The sequence below is a fragment of the Ranitomeya variabilis genome, chromosome 2 (genome assembly GCF_051348905.1).
Source record: "Ranitomeya variabilis isolate aRanVar5 chromosome 2, aRanVar5.hap1, whole genome shotgun sequence".
Lineage (NCBI taxonomy): Eukaryota > Metazoa > Chordata > Amphibia > Anura > Dendrobatidae > Ranitomeya > Ranitomeya variabilis.
In genome coordinates, this window is record NC_135233.1 from 200,914,364 (window position 1) to 200,938,202 (window position 23,839).

Consider the following 23,839-nt stretch of genomic DNA (forward strand, 5'->3'; position numbering starts at 1 on the left):
AGAAACTTTGATGACCTGAATAATGCTCATATTTATAGCTGCAAACAAAATCTGGAGTTTGGTTTCTTTTCTTCTTGATAAATGTAGTGGAATTATGAAAGAGTCGAACAAGCACTTTGGCTTGTTCGACTCTTTCAATAACTCCCATAGAGTGCTGTTTGCTAGTGCAACCATTATTTCATCAAACTTTGTGGACACTGAAGTGACCAGAAATCAGTGTACAAGGGAGTCAAATGACCATGTATGGAACCTAAACTTATGAGTAGTAATAAGTTAACGTGCTCAGATAAGGAGTTATCCAAGCATGCTTGGGTGCTAACTGAGTGTGTCTGGCGTGCTTGAAAAATATGTTCAAGTTCTTGGGGCTGTCTCGCTTCTGTTCAACAACCACAACACATACAGGGATTGCCTGTTTGTCGGGATTGCATGTGTTGAATAGCCACAATACATGCAGCAGCGAGAACTTGAACATATTTTTCGAGCCCGCCGAAGACACTCAGCAAATGAACATACTCGGATAACACCTCATCCGAGCATGTTTGCTCATCAGTTATGTATGGCTTATCCAGTGGATATACCATGAATGCTTACAGGGGTATTTTCAAGTATGGAAGTTATCAAGTGTGAAGATTAATTTTAGAATTAAAACCAGAATTGAACCAGAAGGGAACTGAAGGTAACTGGCCAGTCACTGTAAACAATGTTTCTGTTTGTTGTCACTCTCACCCCTATAATCCTTCACTTTCTGCAAACTCCCCTAATCCCTACTCCTAGTAAAGAATTGTTCATCTCCTCTTCAATCCTCCCCATAAATCTCACCTCCTCCTCAGAACTGTTCCTCAACATACAATCCTCTGTCTCCAAGCACAGACAGCCACCTAATGCCCTCTCCTGCTCCCACCTGCTAACACTTTCTCTGCTCCTTCTCACTGCTGGTGATATATCTCCAAATCCTGGTCCCCTCACCACATCCCCACAGTCAGTTCTACCTCCCATCCACGCTCTATCACAAATTTCCGTAACCTCTCTAACCTTATACCCATTTGCCCAGCCCCCACTTCCCCAGTCCCACTAATAGGAGCTCTGTGGAACGCTCGCTCTGTCTGTAACAAGCTACATCCACGATCTTTTTGTTACTACCAAACTTTCCTTCCTTGCCATCACCGAAACCTGGCTCACCCCTTCTCACACAGCCTCTCCTGCTGCACTTTCCTATGGTGGCTTCCACCTTTCTCTCACACCCCACCCCAGCAGCAAGCATGGCGGAGGAGTTGGTTTTCTCCTGTCAGATAACTGCTCCTTCACCCCAATCCCACTGCCACCCACTGTTACCCTCCCTTCCTTTGAGGTGCACTCTGTGCGCATCTATGCCCCCACCATCCTCCAACTGGCTGTCATTTACTGCCCCCCAGGGCCAGCCACCATCTTCTTTGACCACTTCACCACCTGGCTACTTCATTTCCTTTCTGCGGACATCCCCACTATCATCATGGGTGACTTCAACATCCCCATTGACACTTCCCTCTCAGCTGCCACTAAACTTCTATCTCTCACTTTCTCCTTCGGCCTCACTCAATGGTCTTCTGCAGCCACGCACAAAGATGGTCACACATTGGACCTCATCTTCACCCGCCTCTCCTCCCTCCTCTTTCTGACCACAATCTACTCACATTCTCTTCCCTCTCCACTCCTTGTCTACAATTCCCACCCCACAAACTTGCACACCCTCGCAGAAATCATAAACACCTTGATCTACATTCACTCTCTGAATCCCTCCTCCCTCTCACAGACATAAGTTCCCTACACAATGCGGATGACGCTGCCGCTCTATATAACACCACAATAGCTGCAGCTTTGGAATCTCTTGCCCCTCTCACACATACCAAAGCTCGCAAAATCAACAGACAGCCCTGGCACATCAGCCTGACCAAAGAACTAAGGCGAGCTTCCAGGGCTGCAGAGCGGAGATGGAAAAAATCCCACTCCAACGAGCACTTTATCACATTCAAACAGTCCCTCACTACTTTCAAGACCACACTCGCCACAGCTAAACAAACATACTTCTCATTTCTCATATCCTCCCTGTCTCACAACCCAAAACAGTTATTCAACACCTTCAACTCTCTACTCCATCCCCCAGCACCTCCTCCCTCCCCACTCATCTCAGCTGAAGACTTTGCCTCATTTTTCAAGCAGAAGATTGAGAACATCAGAGACAGTTTTAGTCGACAACCCCCAGAGCCCGTCCTCCCAACTACCCAGCCCTCCACCTCCAAAACCAACTTCTCCACCATTACAGAAAATCGATTCTCCACTAGTGTTGAGCATTCCGATACCGCAAGTATCGGGTATCGGCCGATATTTGCGGTATCGGAATTCCGATACCGAGTTCCGATATTTTTGTGATATCGGAAATCGGAATCGGAAGTTCCCAGTGTATGGTTCCCAGGGTCTGGAGGAGAGGAGAGGAGACTCTCCTTCAGGCCCTGGGATCCATAGTCATGTAAAAAATAAAGAATAAAAAATATGGATATACTCACCCCTCCGGCGTAGCCTGGACCTTAGCGGTGTAACCGGCAGCCTCCGTTCCTAAGAATGCAGTGAGTTTAGGACCTGCGATGACGTCGCGGCTTGTGATTGGTCGCGTGAGCGGTCACATGAGCGGTCACGCGACCAATCACAAGCCGCGACGTCATCGAAGGTCCTTCACTCTGCATTCTTAGGAACGGAGGCAGACGCTTGGACCGGTGAGAGCCAGGGGCCGTCCGAGGGGTGAGTATATCAATATTTTTTATTTTTATTCTTTATTTTATACATGAATATGGATCCCAGGGCCTGAAGGAGAGTTTCCTCTCCTTCAGACCCTGAAAACCATTCCGATATTTTGTGTCCTTTTGATATGCATTGGTATCGGGTATCGGTATCGGCGATATCCGATACTTAATGGGTATCGGCCGATCCAATCCGATACCGATACCTTTGCACATCGGAAGGTATCGCTCAACACTATTCTCCACTCTACTCTCAAGATCGCATCTCACCACCTGTGCACTTGACCCGATCCCTTCCCACTTCATCCCAAACCTCGCCACAGTCTTCATCCCAACTCTAACCCATCTCTTCAACCTATCACTAACAACTAGTGTTTTCCCCTCAAGCTTTAAACATGCCTCAATCACACCTATCCTCAAAAAGCCTTCTCTTGACCCATTGTTATGACCCCAATGGCGAGGGTCTCAGAGGAACGTGGAAGTCTGCAGAGTACAAAAAACCAGCTCATAGGGCAGTGGTAACTGGATTGACTGTATATCTACTCCTAACGCCAACACTAGAAGTAGCCGGGGATCATTCCTACGTTGATTCTAGATGACACGCTCCAGCCGGAGAATCTAGCTACCCCTAGTAGAGGAAAACAAAAGACCTTTCTTGCCTCCAGAGAAGGGGACCCCAAAGCTGGATAGAAGCCCCCCACAAATAATAACGGTGAGGTAAGAGGAAATGACAAACACAGAAATGAACCAGGTTTAGCACAGAGAGGCCCGCTTACTGATAGCAGAAATAAGAAAAGGTAACTTATATGGTCAACAAAAACCCTATCAAAATCCACACTGGAAATTCAAGAACCCCCGAACCGTCTAACGGTCCGGGGGGAGAACACCAGCCCCCTAGAGCTTCCAGCAAAGGTCAGGATATAGATTAGGAACAAGCTGGACAAAAATACAAAACCAAAACAAATAACAAAAAGCAAAAAGCAGACTTAGCTGATATAACTGGAACCAGGATCAGTAGACAAGAGCACAGCAGACTAGCTCTGATAACTACGTTGCCAGGCATTGAACTGAAGGTCCAGGGAGCTTATATAGCTACACCCCTAACTAACGACCCAGGTGCGGATAAAAGGAATGACAGAGAAACCAGAGTCCAAAAAACTAGTAACCACTAGAGGGAGCAAAAAGCAAATTCACAACACCCATCCTCTGTATCTAGCTATCGCCCTATATCACTTCTCCCCTATGCCTCAAAACTACTGGATCAACACATCCATCTTGGACTGTCCTCCCATCTATCTTCCTGCTCCCTCTTCGACCACTTACAATCAGGCTTCCGGTCATACCACTCCACTGAAACTGTCCTAACTAAAGTCAGCAATGACCTATTAACCGCCAAGAGCAAGCGACACTACTCTATCCTTCTCCTCCTGGACCTGTCCTCTGCCTTTGATACAGTGGACCATTCCATATTACTACAGACCCTCTCATCCCTTGGCATCACAGACTTTGCCCTATCCTGGATCTCCTCATACCTAACTGACCAAACATTCAGCGTCTTCCATTCACACACCACCTCCTCACCTCGCCCCCTATCTGTCGGAATCCCGCAAGGTTCAGTGCTAGGGCCCCTGCTCTTCTCCATTTACACTTTTGGCCTGGGACAGCTCATAGAATCTCACGGTTTTCAGTATCATCTCTATGCTGACGACACACAGATCTCTGTTGTGAATTCTGTTTGTGGGCTCCCCCGGTGGTGTTTGATGGTAGTGCCACTTGTGTGCTTTCTGCTATCGCTGCTCACCTGTTGCCACCCATTAGGGGAGTTTCCTATTTAAGGCTGCTTGGCTGTTAGTCCTATGCCGGCCAACAATGTATCAGTAGCATTCTGTTGCATTCTCCTGCCTCAAGTTCCTGTTCAGCTAAGTTGAATTTGTTTTGAGTTTATGCTATCTTCTTGTCCAGCGTGCAGTAATGTGACTATCTGCAGCTGGAAGCTCTTGTGGACTGAAATTGCCACTCCAGTGGCATGAGTTATCACTGGAGTTTTAAAGTAATTTCAGGATGGTGTTTTGTGTAGAGTTTTAAGTTGACCGTGAAGTAACACTTTCCTATCCTTCTGCTATCTAGAAAGCGGACCTCTCTGTGCTAAACCTGCTGTTCATCCTACGTATGTCATTTCCTCTTAACTCACCGTCAATATCTGTGGGGGGCTGCTATCTCCTTTTGGGGTACTCCTCTGGAGGTAAGACAGGCCTGTATATTCCTCTGATAGGGGTAGTTAGATCTCCGGCTGGCGCGTGGTGTCTAGGGCATCGTAGGAACACTCCCTGGCTGCTTCAAGTGTTGTGTCAGGTTCAGGTCACGGTCAACTTTAGTTTCCATCACCCGAGAGCTAGTCCGTTTTGTTATTTTTTATTTCCCTGCCATTGGGAAATCATGACAGTTTGGCCGGCCATGTGTTAAAACCATGCACTAAAGCAGGAAAGGATTAGAAAAGTTTTTTTTCCCTCCTCTATTGTGTTTGAAATTGCTTCTTAGTTTGCTCATTTGTACTTCTTGCTTAAACTGCAGTCTTCAGCCTTTTTTTTTTTTTTTTTCCTCTCCTCTTAATCTCTGAATGGCTTTGGTTACACCTGTTTGAATCATGGATCCACAGAGTTTGGTTGCAGGTTTGAATAACCTTGCTACAAAAGTTCAGAACTTACAAGATTTTGTTATACGTGCTCCAATGTCTGAACCTAAGATCCCTATGCCTGAATATTTTACCGGAGACAGATCCCGTTTTTTGAATTTCAAAGAGAATTGCAATTTGTTTTTGTCTCTGAGATCTCACTCCGCTGGTGATCCTGCACAACAGGTTAAAATTGTTATTTCTCTACTGCGGGGTGACCCACAAAATTGGGCATTTGCATTGTCGCCAGGGGATCCTGCGTTGCTAAATGTGGATGCGTTTTTTCTGGCTTTGGGGTTGCTTTATGAAGAACCTAATTTAGAGATTTTGGCTGAGAAGGCTTTAATAGCTCTTTCCCAAGGGCAAGACGAAGCTGAGATATACTGCCAAAAATTTCGTAAATGGTCGGTGCTTACTGAATGGAATGAGTGCGCTCTAGCAGCGAATTTCAGAGAGGGTCTCTCTGATGCCGTGAAGGATGTCATGGTGGGGTTCCCTGTGCCTACAGGTCTGAATGATGCCATGAAATTGGCTATCCAGATTGATCGGCGTTTACGGGAGCGCAAACCTGTGCACCATTTGGCGGTATCTTCTGAGCAAAAACCTGTGCACCATTTGGCGGTGACCTCTGAAAAGGCACCAGAGCATATGCAATGTGATAGTGTTCTGTCTAGAGGCGAACGACAGAATTACAGGCGTAAAAATGGGTTGTGCTTCTACTGTGGGGATCCAGCTCATGTTATATCAGCATGCTCTAAACGTATAAAAAAGGTTGATAAAAAGGTTGATAAATCTTTTTCTATGGGTACCTTGCAGTCTAAATTTATTTTGTCCGTGACATTGATTTGTACATTATCATCTGTTACCGTGGATGCTTATGTGGATTCTGGTGCCGCTCTGAGTCTCATGGATTGGTCCTTTGCCAAGCGTTGTGGGTTTGATTTAGAGCCTCTGGAAGTTCCTATACCCCTAAAGGGTATTGATTCTACACCTTTGGCTAGCAATAAACCACAATACTGGACACAAGTGACTATGCATCTTACCCCAGACCATCAGGAGATTATTCGTTTCCTTGTGTTATACAATTTACATGATGTTTTAGTGCTTGGATTACCTTGGTTACGAATTCATAATCCAGTCTTGGACTGGAGATCAATGTCTGTGTTGAGCTGGGGATGTCGGGGAATTCATGGGGATGCTCCTTTGGTTCCCATTTCTTCATCTACTCCCTCTGAGATTCCAGCATTTCTGTCAGATTTTCATGATGTCTTTCAGGAGCCTAAAATTGATTCTCTCCCTCCTCACAGAGAGTGTGACTGCGCTATTGAGTTGATTCCCGGTAGTAAATTTCCTAAAGGTCGTTTGTTTAATTTGTCTGTACCTGAACATGCTGCTATGCGGGAGTATATCAGAGAATCTTTGGAAAAGGGTCATATTCGCCCCTCTTTGTCTCCACTAGGGGCAGGTTTTTTCTTTGTGGGTAAAAAGGATGGTTCATTGAGACCTTGTATCGACTATCGACTTCTGAATAAGATTACAGTTAAATACCAGTACCCTTTGCCTTTACTGACTGATCTGTTTGCTCGCATAAAGGGGGCTAAGTGGTTCACTAAGATCGACCTTCGTGGTGCGTATAATTTGGTGCGGATTAAGCAGGGGGATGTGTTATGACCCCAATGGCGAGGGTCTCAGAGGAACGTGGAAGTCTGCAGAGTACAAAAAACCAGCTCATAGGGCAGTGGTAACTGGATTGACCATATATCTACTCCTAACGCCAACACTAGAAGTAGCCGGGGATCATTCCTACGTTGATTCTAGATGACACGCTCCAGCCGGAGAATCTAGCTACCCCTAGTAGAGGAAAACAAAAGACCTTTCTTGCCTCCAGAGAAGGGGACCCCAAAGCTGGATAGAAGCCCCCCACAAATAATAACGGTGAGGTAAGAGGAAATGACAAACACAGAAATGAACCAGGTTTAGCACAGAGAGGCCCGCTTACTGATAGCAGAAATAAGAAAAGGTAACTTATATGGTCAACAAAAACCCTATCAAAATCCACACTGGAAATTCAAGAACCCCCGAACCGTCTAACGGTCTGGGGGGAGAACACCAGCCCCCTAGAGCTTCCAGCAAAGGTCAGGATATAGATTTGGAACAAGCTGGACAAAAATACAAAACCAAAACAAATAGCAAAAAGCAAAAAGCAGACTTAGCTGAAATAACTGGAACCAGGATCAGTAGACAAGAGCACAGCAGACTAGCTCTGATAACTACGTTGCCAGGCATTGAACTGAAGGTCCAGGGAGCTTATATAGCAACACCCCTAACTAACGACCCAGGTGCGGATAAAAGGGATGACAGAAAAACCAGAGTCCAAAAAACTAGTAACCACTAGAGGGAGCAAAAAGCAAATTCACAACAGTACCCCCCCCTTAGTGAGGGGTCACCGAACCCTCACCACGACCACCAGGGCGATCAGGATGAGCGGCATGAAAGGCATGAACTAAATCGGCCGCATGAACATCAGAGGCGACCACCCAGGAATTATCCTCCTGACCATAGCCCTTCCACTTGACCAGGTACTGAAGCCTCCGCCTGGAGAGGCGAGAATCCAAGATCTTCTCCACCACGTACTCCAACTCGCCCTCAACCAACACCGGAGCGGGAGGCTCAGCAGAAGGAACTACAGGCACAATGTACCGCCGCAACAAGGACCTATGAAATACATTGTGAATAGCAAACGACACAGGAAGATCCAGACGAAAAGATACAGGATTAAGGATTTCCAATATCTTGTAAGGCCCAATAAAACGAGGTTTAAATTTGGGAGAGGAGACCTTCATAGGAACAAAGCGGGAAGAAAGCCATACCAAATCCCCAACGCGTAGTCGGGGACCCACACCGCGGCGGCGGTTGGCAAAGCGCTGAGCCCTCTCCTGTGACAACTTCAAGTTGTCCACCACATGATTCCAGATCCGCTGCAACCTATCCACCACAGAATCCACCCCAGGACAGTCAGAAGGCTCCACATGACCCGAAGAAAAGCGAGGATGGAAACCAGAGTTGCAGAAAAAAGGCGAAACCAAGGTGGCGGAACTAGCCCGATTATTAAGGGCAAACTCAGCCAACGGCAAGAATGTCACCCAATCGTCCTGATCAGCAGAGACAAAACACCTCAAATAAGCCTCCAAAGTCTGATTGGTTCGCTCCGTCTGTCCATTAGTCTGAGGATGGAAAGCAGACGAAAACGACAAATCAATGCCCATCCTACTACAAAAGGATCGCCAGAACCTGGAAACGAACTGGGATCCTCTGTCTGACACAATATTCTCAGGGATGCCGTGCAAACGAACCACGTTCTGGAAAAACACAGGAACCAGATCGGAAGAGGAAGGCAGCTTAGGCAAAGGAACCAAATGGACCATCTTTGAGAAGCGATCACATATCACCCAGATAACGGACATGCCCTGAGATAGCGGAAGATCAGAAATGAAATCCATGGAGATATGTGTCCAAGGTCTCTTCGGGACAGGCAAGGGCAAGAGCAAACCGCTGGCACGAGAACAGCAAGGCTTAGCTCGAGCACAAGTCCCACAGGACTGCACAAATGACCGCACATCCCTTGACAAAGAAGGCCACCAAAAGGACCTGGCCACCAGATCTCTGGTGCCAAAAATTCCCGGGTGACCTGCCAACACCGAGGAATGAACCTCGGAAATGACTCTGCTGGTCCACTTATCCGGGACAAACAGTCTGTCAGGTGGACAAGACTCAGGCCTATCCGCCTGAAATCTCTGCAACACACGTCGCAGATCCGGAGAAATAGCTGACAAGATAACTCCATCTTTAAGAATACCAACAGGATCAGCGACTTCAGGAGCATCAGGCACAAAGCTCCTAGAAAGAGCATCGGCCTTCACATTCTTTGAACCTGGTAAATACGAGACAACAAAATCAAAGCGGGAGAAAAACAATGACCAGCGGGCCTGTCTCGGATTAAGGCGTTTAGCAGACTCGAGATACATCAGATTTTTGTGATCAGTCAAGACCACCACACGATGCTTAGCACCCTCGAGCCAATGACGCCACTCCTCAAATGCCCATTTCATGGCCAACAACTCCCGATTGCCCACATCATAATTTCGCTCGGCAGGCGAAAACTTCCTAGAGAAAAAGGCACAAGGTTTCATAACTGAGCAACCAGGGCCTCTCTGCGACAAAACGGCCCCTGCTCCAATCTCTGAAGCATCCACCTCAACCTGAAAGGGAAGTGAGACATCGGGCTGGCACAAAACAGGCGCCGAAGTAAACCGGCGTTTCAACTCCTGGAAAGCCTCCACGGCAGCAGGAGCCCAGTTGGCTACATCGGAGCCCTTCTTAGTCATATCCGTCAAAGGTTTCACAATGCTAGAAAAATTAGCGATAAAACGACGGTAGAAGTTAGCGAAACCCAAGAACTTCTGAAGACTCTTAACTGACGAGGGCTGAGTCCAATCAAGAATAGCTCGGACCTTGACTGGGTCCATCTCCACAGCAGAAGGGGAAAAAATGAACCCCAAAAAGGGAACCTTCTGTACACCAAAGAGACACTTTGAGCCCTTGACAAACAAAGAATTTTCACGCAAAATTTTAAAGACCAACCTGACCTGCTCCACATGCGAATCCCAATTATCAGAAAAAACCAAAATATCATCCAGATAAACAATCAAAAATCTATCCAGATACTTCCGGAAGATGTCATGCATAAAGGACTGAAAAACCGAAGGCGCATTGGAGAGCCCAAAAGGCATCACCAAGTACTCAAAATGACCTTCGGGCGTATTGAATGCGGTTTTCCATTCATCACCTTGCTTAATGCGCACAAGGTTGTACGCACCACGAAGGTCTATCTTGGTGAACCACTTGGCACCCTTAATCCGGGCAAACAAGTCAGACAACAGCGGTAAAGGATACTGAAATTTGACAGTGATCTTATTTAAAAGCCGATAATCAATACAAGGCCTCAAAGATCCGTCCTTTTTTGCCACAAAAAAGAATCCCGCACCAAGAGGGGAAGAAGACGGACGAATATGTCCTTTCTCCAGAGACTCCTTGATATATGAACGCATAGCGGTATGTTCAGGTACCGACAGATTAAACAGTCTTCCCTTAGGAAATTTACTGCCTGGGATCAAATCTATAGCACAGTCACAGTCCCTGTGAGGAGGCAGTGCACTGGACTCAGACTCACTGAAGACATCCTGATAATCAGACAAATACTCCGGAACTTCCGAAGGCGTAGAAGAAGCAATAGACACAGGCAGGGAATCCCCATGAATACCCCGACAGCCCCAACTTGAGACTGACATAGCCTTCCAGTCCAGGACTGGATTATGGGTCTGTAACCATGGCAGCCCTAAAACAACCAAATCATGCATTTTATGTAAAACCAGGAAACGTATCACCTCGCGGTGTTCAGGAGTCATGCACATAGTAACCTGTGTCCAATACTGCGGTTTATCTATCACATTGCACCGAATTAGGTGTCTGTTCAGACAACACCATGAGGGAATTTGCGGTTTTGCGCTCCCGCAACCGCCGGTCAATTTGAATAGCCAGAGCCATAGTATCATTCAGACCTGTGGGAATGGGAAAACCCACCATAACATTCTTAATGGCTTCAGAAAGGCCATTTCTAAAATTAGCGGCCAGTGCACACTCGTTCCAATGTGTCAGCACGGACCATTTCCGAAATTTTTGGCAATACACTTCAGCCTCGTCCTGCCCCTGAGACATAGCCAGCAAGGCCTTTTCTGCCTGAATCTCAAGATTGGGTTCCTCATAAAGTAAACCGAGCGCCAGGAAAAACGCATCAATATCAGCCAATGCCGGATCTCCTGGCGCCAGCGAAAAAGCCCAATCCTGAGGGTCGCCCCGTAAGAACGAAATAACAATTTTTACTTGCTGAGCAGAGTCTCCAGATGAACAGGGTCTCAGGGACAAAAATAATTTACAATTATTCACGAAATTCCTAAACTTAAACCTGTCTCCGGAAAACAGTTCAGGAATCGGTATTTTAGGTTCTGACCTAGGATTTCTGATAACATAGTCTTGTATGCCCTGCACACGAGTAGCCAGCTGGTCCACACTTGTAATCAAGGTCTGGACATTCATGTCTGCAGCAAGCATAGCCACTCTGAGGTAAAGGGGAAGAAGAAAAAAAAAAAAAAACTCTGAATCTTCTTTCTTATAATCCCTCTTCTGCAATGCATTAAACATTTAATACTGGCCTGGCAAACTGTTATGACCCCAATGGCGAGGGTCTCAGAGGAACGTGGAAGTCTGCAGAGTACAAAAAACCAGCTCATAGGGCAGTGGTAACTGGATTGACCATATATCTACTCCTAACGCCAACACTAGAAGTAGCCGGGGATCATTCCTACGTTGATTCTAGATGACACGCTCCAGCCGGAGAATCTAGCTACCCCTAGTAGAGGAAAACAAAAGACCTTTCTTGCCTCCAGAGAAGGGGACCCCAAAGCTGGATAGAAGCCCCCCACAAATAATAACGGTGAGGTAAGAGGAAATGACAAACACAGAAATGAACCAGGTTTAGCACAGAGAGGCCCGCTTACTGATAGCAGAAATAAGAAAAGGTAACTTATATGGTCAACAAAAACCCTATCAAAATCCACACTGGAAATTCAAGAACCCCCGAACCGTCTAACGGTCCGGGGGGAGAACACCAGCCCCCTAGAGCTTCCAGCAAAGGTCAGGATATAGATTTGGAACAAGCTGGACAAAAATACAAAACCAAAACAAATAGCAAAAAGCAAAAAGCAGACTTAGCTGAAATAACTGGAACCAGGATCAGTAGACAAGAGCACAGCAGACTAGCTCTGATAACTACGTTGCCAGGCATTGAACTGAAGGTCCAGGGAGCTTATATAGCAACACCCCTAACTAACGACCCAGGTGCGGATAAAAGGGATGACAGAAAAACCAGAGTCCAAAAAACTAGTAACCACTAGAGGGAGCAAAAAGCAAATTCACAACAGGGATGAGTGGAAGACCGCATTTAATACGCCTGAAGGCCATTTTGAGTATTTGGTAATGCCTTTCGGTCTCGCGAATGCCCCTTCCGTTTTTCAGTCCTTTATGCACGATATTTTCCGTGAATATCTGGATAAATTTATGATTGTGTATCTGGATGATATTCTGATTTTTTCGGAGGACTGGGAATCTCATGTTCAACAGGTCAGGAGAGTTTTTCAGGTTTTGCGGGCTAATTTTCTTTTTGTGAAGGGCTCAAAGTGTATTTTTGGGGTTCAGAGAATTTCCTTTTTGGGATATATCTTTTCCCCTTCATCTATGGAAATGGACCCTGCTAAGGTTCAGGCTATTTGTGACTGGATACAACCTACTTCTCTGAAGAGTCTTCAGAAATTTTTGGGATTTGCTAATTTCTATCGCCGATTCATAGCTGGTTTTTCTGCCATTGCTAAACCTTTGACTGATTTGACTAAAAGGGGTGCTGATGTTGCTAATTGGTCCTCTGCGGCTGTGGAGGCCTTTCGGGAGCTTAAGCGCCGCTTTTCTTCTGCTCCTGTGTTGCGCCAGCCTGATGTGTCGCTCCCTTTCCAGGTTGAAGTGGATGCTTCCGAGATCGGAGCAGGGGCAGTTTTGTCGCAGAAAGGTCCTGACTGCTCAGTAAGAAGACCATGTGCGTTTTTTTCTCGGAAGTTTTCACCCGCTGAGCGAAATTATGATGTTGGAAATCGGGAGCTCTTGGCCATGAAGTGGGCATTTGAGGAGTGGCGTCATTGGCTTGAGGGTGCTAGACACCAGGTGGTGGTCTTGACTGATCACAAGAATCTGATTTATCTTGAGTCAGCCAGGCGTCTGAATCCTAGACAGGCGCGCTGGTCGTTATTCTTCTCCCGATTTAACTTTGTGGTTTCATATCTGCCTGGTTCTAAAAATGTGAGGGCGGATGCCCTCTCTAGGAGTTTTGAGCCTGACTCGCCTGGTGATTCCGAACCTACTGGCATCCTGAAGGATGGGGTGATATTGTCAGCTGTCTCCCCAGACCTGCGACGCTCATTGCAGGAGTTTCAGGTGGATAGGCCTGATCGCTGTCCGCCTGGTAGACTGTTTGTCCCTGATGACTGGACCAGTAGAGTTATTTCGGAGGTTCATTCTTCCGCGTTGGCAGGTCATCCTGGAATTTTTGGCACCAGGGATTTGGTGTCTAGGTCCTTTTGGTGGCCTTCCTTGTCTCGAGATGTGCGTATGTTTGTGCAGTCTTGTGATGTTTGTGCTCGGGCCAAGCCTTGCTGTTCTCGGGCCAGTGGGTTGTTGTTGCCCTTGCCTATTCCTAAGAGGCCTTGGACGCACATCTCTATGGACTTTATTTCTGACCTTCCTGTTTCTCGTAGGATGTCTGTCATCTGGGTGGTGTGTGACCGTTTTTCCAAAATGGTTCATTTGGTACCCTTGCCTAAGTTGCCCTCCTCCTCTGAGCTGGTTCCTCTATTTTTTCAGAATGTGGTGCGTTTGCATGGTATTCCTGAGAATATAGTGTCTGATAGGGGTACTCAGTTTGTGTCTAGATTTTGGCGGGCGTTCTGTGCCAGGATGGGCATTGATTTGTCTTTTTCGTCTGCATTCCATCCTCAGACTAATGGCCAGACTGAGCGTACTAATCAGACTTTGGAGACTTACTTGAGGTGTTTTGTGTCCGCTGATCAGGATGATTGGATTGATTTTTTGCCGTTGGCAGAGTTTGCCCTTAACAATCGGGCCAGTTCTGCCACTTTGGTTTCTCCATTTTTTTGTAATTCTGGGTTTCACCCTCGTTTTTCGTCCGGTCAATTGGAGTCTTCGGATTGTCCTGGAGTGGATTCCGTGGTGAATAGGATGCATCAGATTTGGGGACAGGTTGTGGACAATCTGAAGTTGTCCCAGGAGAGGACTCAACAGTTCACTAATCGTCATCGGCGTGCTGGTTCTCGTCTTTGTGTTGGGGACCTGGTGTGGCTGTCTTCTCGATTTGTTCCTATGAAGGTCTCGTCTCCTAAGTTTAAGCCTCGGTTTATCGGCCCTTATAAGATTCTGGAGGTGCTTAATCCTGTGTCCTTTCGTTTGGACCTCCCAGCATCTTTTACTATTCATAATGTTTTTCATCGGTCATTATTGCGGAGGTATGAGGTGCCGGTTGTTCCTTCTGCTGATCCTCCTGCTCCTGTGCTGGTCGAGGGTGAATTGGAGTATGTGGTGGAAAAGATCTTGGACTCCCGTGTTTCCAGACGGAAACTTCAGTATCTGGTTAAGTGGAAGGGCTATGGTCAGGAGGATAATTCCTGGGTGACAGCATCTGATGTTCATGCTCCTGATTTGGTTCGTGCATTTCATAGTGCTCATCCAGATCGCCCTGGTGGTTCTGGTGAGGGTTCGGTGCCCCCTCCTTAAGGGGGGGGTACTGTTGTGAATTCTGTTTGTGGGCTCCCCCGGTGGTGTTTGATGGTAGTGCCACTTGTGTGCTTTCTGCTATCGCTGCTCACCTGTTGCCACCCATTAGGGGAGTTTCCTATTTAAGGCTGCTTGGCTGTTAGTCCTATGCCGGCCAACAATGTATCAGTAGCATTCTGTTGCATTCTCCTGCCTCACGTTCCTGTTCAGCTAAGTTGAATTTGTTTTGAGTTTATGCTATCTTCTTGTCCAGCGTGCAGTAATGTGACTATCTGCAGCTGGAAGCTCTTGTGGACTGAAATTGCCACTCCAGTGGCATGAGTTATCACTGGAGTTTTAAAGTAATTTCAGGATGGTGTTTTGTGTAGAGTTTTAAGTTGACCGTGAAGTAACACTTTCCTATCCTTCTGCTATCTAGAAAGCGGACCTCTCTGTGCTAAACCTGCTGTTCATCCTACGTATGTCATTTCCTCTTAACTCACCGTCAATATCTGTGGGGGGCTGCTATCTCCTTTTGGGGTACTCCTCTGGAGGTAAGACAGGCCTGTATATTCCTCTGATAGGGGTAGTTAGATCTCCGGCTGGCGCGTGGTGTCTAGGGCATTGTAGGAACACTACCTGGCTGCTTCAAGTGTTGTGTCAGGTTCAGGTCACGGTCAACTTTAGTTTCCATCACCCGAGAGCTAGTCCGTTTTGTTATTTTTTATTTCCCTGCCATTGGGAAATCATGACAGATCTCAGGACCAGATATCACCACCCTACTAACCAGAATCCCTCAATGTCTATCTGCTATTTCATCCTTCTTCTACGCTAGATTTCTAAAACTTAACATGCAGAAAACAGAATTCATTGAATTTCCCCTATCTCACGCGACCCCCCAATGAACCTATCCATTACAGTAAACGGCTGCCCACTCTCCCCAGTCCCACAAGCTCGCTGTCTCGGGGTAGTCCTTGACACTGATCTCTCCTTCAAACCGCATATCCATACCCTTTCCACTTCCTGCCGCCTTCAACTCAAAAATATTTCACGGATCCCTACATTCCTAAACCAAGAATCTGCAAAAACCCTAGTCCATGCCCTCATCATCTCCCGCCTTGACTACTGTAACCTCCTGCTCTTTGGCCTCCCCTCTAACATTCTTGCACCCCTCCAATCTATTCTAAACTCTGCTGCCCGACTAATCCACCTGTCCCCCCGCTATTCCCCGGCCTCTCCCCTCTGTCAATCTCTTCACTGGTTCCCCATTACCCAGAGACTCCAGTACAAAAGCCTAACCATGACATACAAAGCCATCCACAACCCGTCTCCTCCATACATCTGTGACCTCGTCTCCCGGTACTTTCCTGCACGCAATCTCCGATCCTCACAAGATCTCCTCTTCCCACAATCGCATACAAGATTTCTCTCGCGCATCACCCCTACTCTGGAACTCTCTACAACAACATAGACTCTCACCTACCATCGAAACCTTCAAAAAGAACCTGAAGACCTACCTCTTCCGGCAAGCCTACAACCTGCAGTAACCACCACCACTGCACCACCAGCTCTATCCTCACCTACTGTATCCTCTCCCATCCCTTATAGATTGTGAGCCCTCGCGGGCAGGGTCCTCTCTCCTACTGTACCAGTTGTGACTTGTATTGTTCAAGATTATTGTACCTGTTTTTATTATGTATACCCCTCCTCACATGTAAAGCGCCATGGAATAAATGGCGCTATAATAATAAATAATAATAATCACCTAACCATGGGACAAGGGATAACTTCCCGATCACTGGAGCTTTGATTGCTGATATTCCCAATGATATGAAGAACCTGGGCTCTGCTGCATGAAGAGGAGGTCAATTATGCACACTGTGGCTCCAATCATACTTATGCGCGTGCCAAAGACCAGTCGAAAATAGCACTCAGCTGTGTATGGGGGTCCCATTAAGAATTAATGAAGTGGCAGTGAGCATATTCGACCAGTGCTCCATTCTAATGCCACAGTTCTCGGGATTAGTGGGGGTGCAAGTGGTCAACCAGTAATCGTGAAGTTACGAGCTTGAGAAAACCTTAATAAGATGAAAACACCAACTCAAAGTAGATACAATTGATTGACATAATATTTTTCAAATATAGAAAGCGTGTAAAGGATTTAACTAACCAAGACGCATGTAATAATACTATAAATTCTCCCATGCCCATTAGACAGTCTGAAATATCTGATAGTCTTAGTTCAGTGGTGTCATCATTTTAAGTAATTTTCCATTGTCCAAAAATGACTCTTTTTCATTTATTGAGAATTTTTTTAGTCATTTTCCGTTCACAACTATAAACCGCTACATTTCTCGAATTCAAGATATCACCGTAATCTTCCCCCACCTGTCAGGAAAAGTCTGATGATCATTCCATTTCTATAACACATTCCCGACTTATATGAGCACATCTTGTATTATAAAACACGTCTCTATCATGTCCTTTCACACGTTCCTCAGTACAAATCTGCAGATTACTGTGTGGTCTCGAAAAACTAAAATTTCTGGAACAGAAGACAGTATTCTGTTTCTCATTTATCTTTGTCTATAAGGAATCCCTCTGCAAACAAGAACGCTCCAGCAGATACGCCCTTACAGAAAAAAGTTTAATAGAAAACATGCGGAGCTGGTAGTAAACACTGATATTTGGTCCAAGTAAAAATGACCATACTTTAATCCATCCTCTTCCAGAGAAAGAAGCAGCTCTGGGCTGCCTGGAAGCTGACAGAATGGTTACAGATGCAGGTGCTTTATAACAGTGCCAATTGGCAGCAATTCTATTGACATTCACAATTTTCTTGCTTCTATTTAGTGAGATACATAAAATTCCAATTAGAAATAAAAGTTAAATGGTTGCAGAATTTGAAGTTGAGAGATGCATGCAGAAGACCCTTCTTGAGGGACATGTACATGGAAGTGTACTATACCCTTCCAAAGAGTTTCTTGTGATCTAGTGCTTGATGATTGCAGACATATATTGGTGGTATCCGCAATGCGGCCTCACCCTTTCTGTTTCTGCTGAAGCAGTCTCTTTCCATGCAGCTATAGGTGGACACATCATACAAAGAGGGCAATCACTAGAAAAGGACATCATGGTCGGAAGAATAAAAGGAACAAAGCGAAATGGAAGACCAGCAACCTTGATACTGTCAAGACCATGGTGGACCTATCTAGGCTTTCACAAGATTGATCTTCCTACAAAGCATTCATCCATCAAGTCACCATGGTTGGAGAGCAAGCCGATGGCAGTTCAATAATAAATAATATTGATGGGAGTTAAATAATTCATCCGAAGAGGCACTGATCTTGCCATTGTGGAGCACAGATGGTTCTGATGGCAATTAGTAGGTCAGGGCAAGTTATGGCACGTCCTATTACGTTGGTGAGGAGACCTGGTATAAATCTGGGGAGGCTGGTGCTCAGGACTATTAGAACTTAAAGATGCACTCCCAGTTTTTTATTCTTAAATAGCTGCACCCCTCACCTATTGTCTGTTACACTCTGCACTACTCTTTTATACAGTTTACTTATTATGTAGTTCAATCTCCTGTTTTCTTACCTCCAGCTTCCACCTTGATTTCTACCTTTCATCCTGCAAGTTATTTCCCTATGCTCTACTATAAACCCCATTACTACAGCACACTCATCCCATAATCAGCTTTCCCATCTTTCTCTATTGGGGAATGCACTGGGATTATCTTTTGTTCTCTATTCTACTAAATAAACTAATAGATTCTAACTATATAGCAAGAGAGGAGGGACTGTGATTTACATTATATATGTGTGACAGGCACTGTGCAGTCATCATCATTATCTATGATATAGGCTTCTACATTCTTCCCCACCATAGAGAACTTCAGTGATACAATTCATGAAATTGCATTATACAGGCCATTCTATTGACTCAGATGGTGACCCCTATGTGATCACATGACCTAACTGAAGTGAAATATATCATGAATTTCCAGATAGAAAAGAAGAAAGAAATAAGGTAATGCTATATGAATTATATATAATGGGAACTAGTGACAGGATGAATTAAAAAGCAAACAATTGTAGTGTTACTTTAAAGTGTGGAGACAGCCAGGTCTTCTGTCCATGAAGCGTGTGAGTAATAATACAATTGGGGGTGTTACCAATGCGAGACATGTAATGACTGACAGTCTGCTCTCCTGGTCTACATTTAGGTAGCAGTATTGGAAGTGTTTCTACGCTCTCCGGAATACGACACAGATAGTAGTATAATAAAATTGTAGGTTTACTGTCAATGCGTTTCAGAGTCCACCAACTCTTTCTTCAGAACAACCATACATAAATAACGTATGGTTATACCACTAATTGTGTCGTATTCCAGAGAGTGCAGAAACACTTCCAATCCGGCCACTTAAATTTACCCTTTCATGGAAGCTGCTGCATCTGTTTTTCAGGCTCTATAAGAGTTGTGTCTCACACAGTCACATAAGGTGAGAAGTTCTGCCTTTAATTATTCACCTTTTAATGTGGATTGTGCTCTTCCATTTCTTTACACTCCTGATCTACATCTACTTTCAATTACAATAATTTCTGGAGGCAGATTCTCGGGGAGATCTACGTCCCGCCCACAGATCGTAACAGCTCATTTACATATTAAGAAAAATATGTGTTTCTCTGTGATAAGAGATCTGATCTCAGATATCAAGTTGTCATTTTACTCAACTTTCTATGATCTACATGTCCATACTGATGACTTAGGAGGGTTGATCCTACTGACAGATTGCGTTTCATACAAAAATAAGGCCGACTTCACAATCATTGGTCTGTCCCTATGGCCGACTTCACATATCTGACATTCATAATCTGAGCATGAACATCTATGTAAGAACTGACCTGAAGTCTGCTGATCCCATCTGAACAGCCTTATAGATAATTCTGAGTTGGCATGAAGATACCCAAACAGCAATGTCCACATTCAGGCCATGAATGTCAAGGTTGTGAAGCCGGTCTTAGGGACAGAGTAGTGATTACATAAATGTTCACAGAAATACAATTAATAAATGAAAATATATAGAATTAGCAATGAGAAAAAGTTGCATTTTACCATTTTTGTCTTAACGGTAGACGAACAGCAATCTCCTCCATCATAGTCGCAAAAAGCCCAGTTGTTTCCACCATCACAATAATTGTCGGCGATGAACAACTGAAATAAAACAAATGTATAAAAAAAAATTGTTACCTGTGCTGCCAATACTTTATTGCTGAAAAATTAAATATGAAGTTGATCAGGCCAAACTGACAGTATGAACTAAGCAGATAGCCTCGGGGGGACGTAGCCCATGTAATACTCCCACCCTAAGGCTGTGGTCATACGTGGATATAAAAAAAATTGGGCTGATTTTCATCCAACATAGTGGCATGATTTTTTTCCTGCTTGTCATCCATGTCATTAGCTTTTTTACTCAGCATCAATTAATCTTTTACAGGACCATTTACAGTTTCATATGTCGCAGAATTGTAATGTATCTGTAAAAAGCAGATGCCACTCTGATGGTCAATATGATATCCGATTTTTTTCTCGCACCCATGAATACAGCTACGAAAACATGCGCAGATCTGTACGGTCTCATTGGATAACATTGGTTCGAGTGCAGTCTCTTTTTTTAATTGGACTGCACGGGTCTGATTCATACGCTCGTGTGACTGATCTCTTAGTGATCAAATCGCTGCCTTCGATCTGCAGAAATTAAAGTTCAATCAAATTAAAGAGAACCTGTCACCTCGAAAAATACTGTTTATCTGAAGAATTAGGTTTAATTTGCAAGTACTGTAAATAGGGTTACAATGCTTCCTGGGAGCGCCAACTTTCCTTCATTGGAGCACGGAGCTGCCACAGTCGTCGTTCACAGCACCACTCGCTGTACTGTGAGTGGCGACTATAAGCGCTAATGGACACTTTGATTGACAGTTTGCAATTTGTAGCATATAACTGAAAGCCGGAGTCTCCCGATAAGAAATACGTTTATTCTCCTGGTAGCAGCATTTTCAGTATGGCGGCTGGGCAGCATTGGAATGCTATTTACCCGAAGATTAACCCTATATCAAAAGGTAAATAGTGTTTTTCGAAGTTATATGTTCTCTTTAGTTAATTAGGCTGCTCAAGGCACCCTGCTACCTCCTAGTTCTGCATGTCCCCACCTCCCTCCCTCATTTATTTTATTGGGTTTATACCACAGATATTTAACAACCTTAACAACCCATGTATACATTTGGATGCGATGCATTGATGCTGTCCCAGAAATGTCTCAATAACACTGCCACTTTTAGGGTTCGCTGACACGAGTGTACAACTCGGACAAGTGCAATGAGAGAAAAAAAGGAACTGCACTCAGACCAACGTTATTCAATGAGGCTGTGCAGTTTTTTTCTCAGCTGCATTCGACGTGCTATGATTTCACTCCGAAATCTAATGGGTGAAAGAAAAAAATCGAGTGCCATATGTAGCATCAGAGTGGCATCCGATTTTTACGGATACATTTCAATTCTCTAGTATAGGAAACTATAAATGGTTAATATCTGCTGAGTAAAAAAAATGGATTGTACACGGATGACAAGTGGGAAAAAATCCTAGATGAGAATGAGATTGATTATTTACATGATAGTGTGAACGAGACCTTAGCTTCAGAGTGTGTTACACATATTTCATCCATCTGTCATAGCAAACAGGTCTCCGTCTTCTTACCTCACACCTCTTGATACAGTGAAGATCTTTTGGGAGTGGATACCATTCCTTTCTTCCCGTGCATATAATTTTCTATATAAAAAAAATACAATTTATTGTATAACAGTCAGAGGCACAGATAAATGAGGCCAAGCTATCCCTTATACTCCAGGAATTAATAATGGGTAGGAAAATACATTGCCAAATAATACACAGAACATTTCTCTGTAATAATAACATAAAACGAAGAGCTAAGAGCTTAATCACTGAGTACGAAGACTATGCTAGTTGACATAATTTTCAGTAATTACAATGGAAGGTGTTGGGTGGCATTTTTAGGATTGCAGCTAGTCAGGTGCTTGTTTGATCTGAAACAAATTTAGCCCCTAATGGCAAGATCATGTGTAACTGGGAAGTATAGCAAGTTTATATGTGATGGATATTTATAGGATTGTCCGGACCCTTGGGCCTGTTTCTGATCAGTCTCAACAATGGCTTAGCATTGAACTACAGTTCAGCCAATGTATTGTAGGAGAAGGGGCAGGATGGATCTCTGGCTGCCAAACAAAGCCAAGGACTGAGGTGAGAAGGCAGAAGCAGTTTATTACCACTTCTGTCTTCTACTTTGCCGGCTACATAGAAGCATTGACTTCTGTATGAACTGGAGATGACATGATCACTAGGTTTATGCTGACATAGTAGAGCTTCTGGGTCCTACCAGAGCCAGATCAGCTCTGCAAGTGACATCTCGCACAACAGGGGGCTGTTTTTCCCATACGACCAAGTTATTGAACAATTAATAAAAAAAACTATGGCTGCTGAAAAGAGAAGAAGCAAAAACAGAAAAAAACTGGCCTGTCCTTAAGGCCCGTAGAGCCTGGTCATTAAGGAATTACAGTGTATTTGTAGACACTAAGAATTCACATCCCTTTAAGAAATGTAATTACATGTACCGTGTCACGTTCAGTGCAATGTTACAATCCCAAGGTGGTGAAGGATGTGCTCCTCAATGATGACCATGTTATATGTCCTGTGCATCTTTATACAAATAGATTTATTACATACATATATTTTTCAGGGTTGGCATGGTATATTGGCACAGCTCTTTGCACGTCTCCTTATACCAAACCGTTATCAGTAATTCTCACTGGTAAATGGAGAATATCCATATTCAGTGCTGGAAGAATATTTCCCTTGGCTTTCTGCTTGCATATGACCATCAGACAATCTCTCTTTCCTAGTTTTTTTGCAAAGATTGAATTTGTATTTGAATTGCTAATACAAATCTCTGAGCCTGGAAGAATTTCAGGAATGCATCTGTGATTTTTCTGATTTATGGGGTGATATGGACGGTTTATACTACGCATGTGGGACACAATTCATGCCTGTATTTATACTGTACACATGGAGTAGTGCACAATGTAGACCTTGGGTTGTCTCCTTTTCCCTCCATTTATCAGGACTTTACTTTAGTAATAATAATCTAACATTTTTTTTAATTCTAATAAATACAGTAAATGGTAAAAGTTAATTTGGCATTGCGTTTAATAACGTGCAGTGATGGTAACACGTTTTTTTCATGTTAGCGTACCCTACATATTGTGGCATGATATCCTGCTATCTATGAATGTATCTCAACACCTTACAGGTTACGGCTTCTCCAACGTTCTAAGAGTTGGTGTCGCTAATCCCATCCAAGAGACATTATTAGGGTATGCTCACATCAGTGTTTTAACTCGGCGAGTGCAATGTGAGAAAACTTCGCCTTGCACTGGCTGCAAAGTTAGTGAATTAGGCAGTACTCACCTATGAGTATGTTCTCACCTGGAATTGAGGTGAGGAAAAAAATCACAGCATGCTGCTTATGGGCCACATGAAATGGCCGAGACTCACCAATGAAAATGTGTGCAAGAAAAAAATTGCATGGCACAAGGGCCAAGCGGGTGCAGTGCAATTTTTATGCACCCATCTCAAAGGAAATCCGACGTTTCATCAGATGAAAATTTACAGTGTGAACCATCAAAATACAAAAGAGGAGGTTTATTGATAGAATCTGGAAAAAAAATGGAGTGGGTCCCCCATATTATTCTTAACCAGCTGAGAAAAGGCCAACATCTGGGGGCTGATGTTTATAGTCTGGGAAGGGGTTGATAAACATGGAGCTTCCCAGACTATTAATATCTGCTCACAGCTCTCTACTTAGATATTACTGGTTATTAAAAATGGGTGACCC

At 44.5% G+C, this 23,839-nt stretch overlaps 1 protein-coding gene across 2 annotated transcripts in view; it reads right to left on the reverse strand.

Annotated features, from left to right (window-relative positions):
* PAPPA (pappalysin 1) overlaps positions 1 to 23,839 on the reverse strand; it is a 421,200-nt gene that overhangs the window by 7,389 nt on the left and 389,972 nt on the right. For both annotated transcript variants that reach the window (XM_077283454.1, XM_077283453.1), the window contains exons 20-21: positions 21,628 to 21,699; positions 19,990 to 20,088 (exon numbers count right to left, since the gene is read on the reverse strand). In XM_077283454.1, coding sequence (XP_077139569.1) covers positions 19,990 to 20,088; positions 21,628 to 21,699 — 171 coding nt within the window. The remainder of the gene's footprint in view (positions 1 to 19,989; positions 20,089 to 21,627; positions 21,700 to 23,839) is intronic.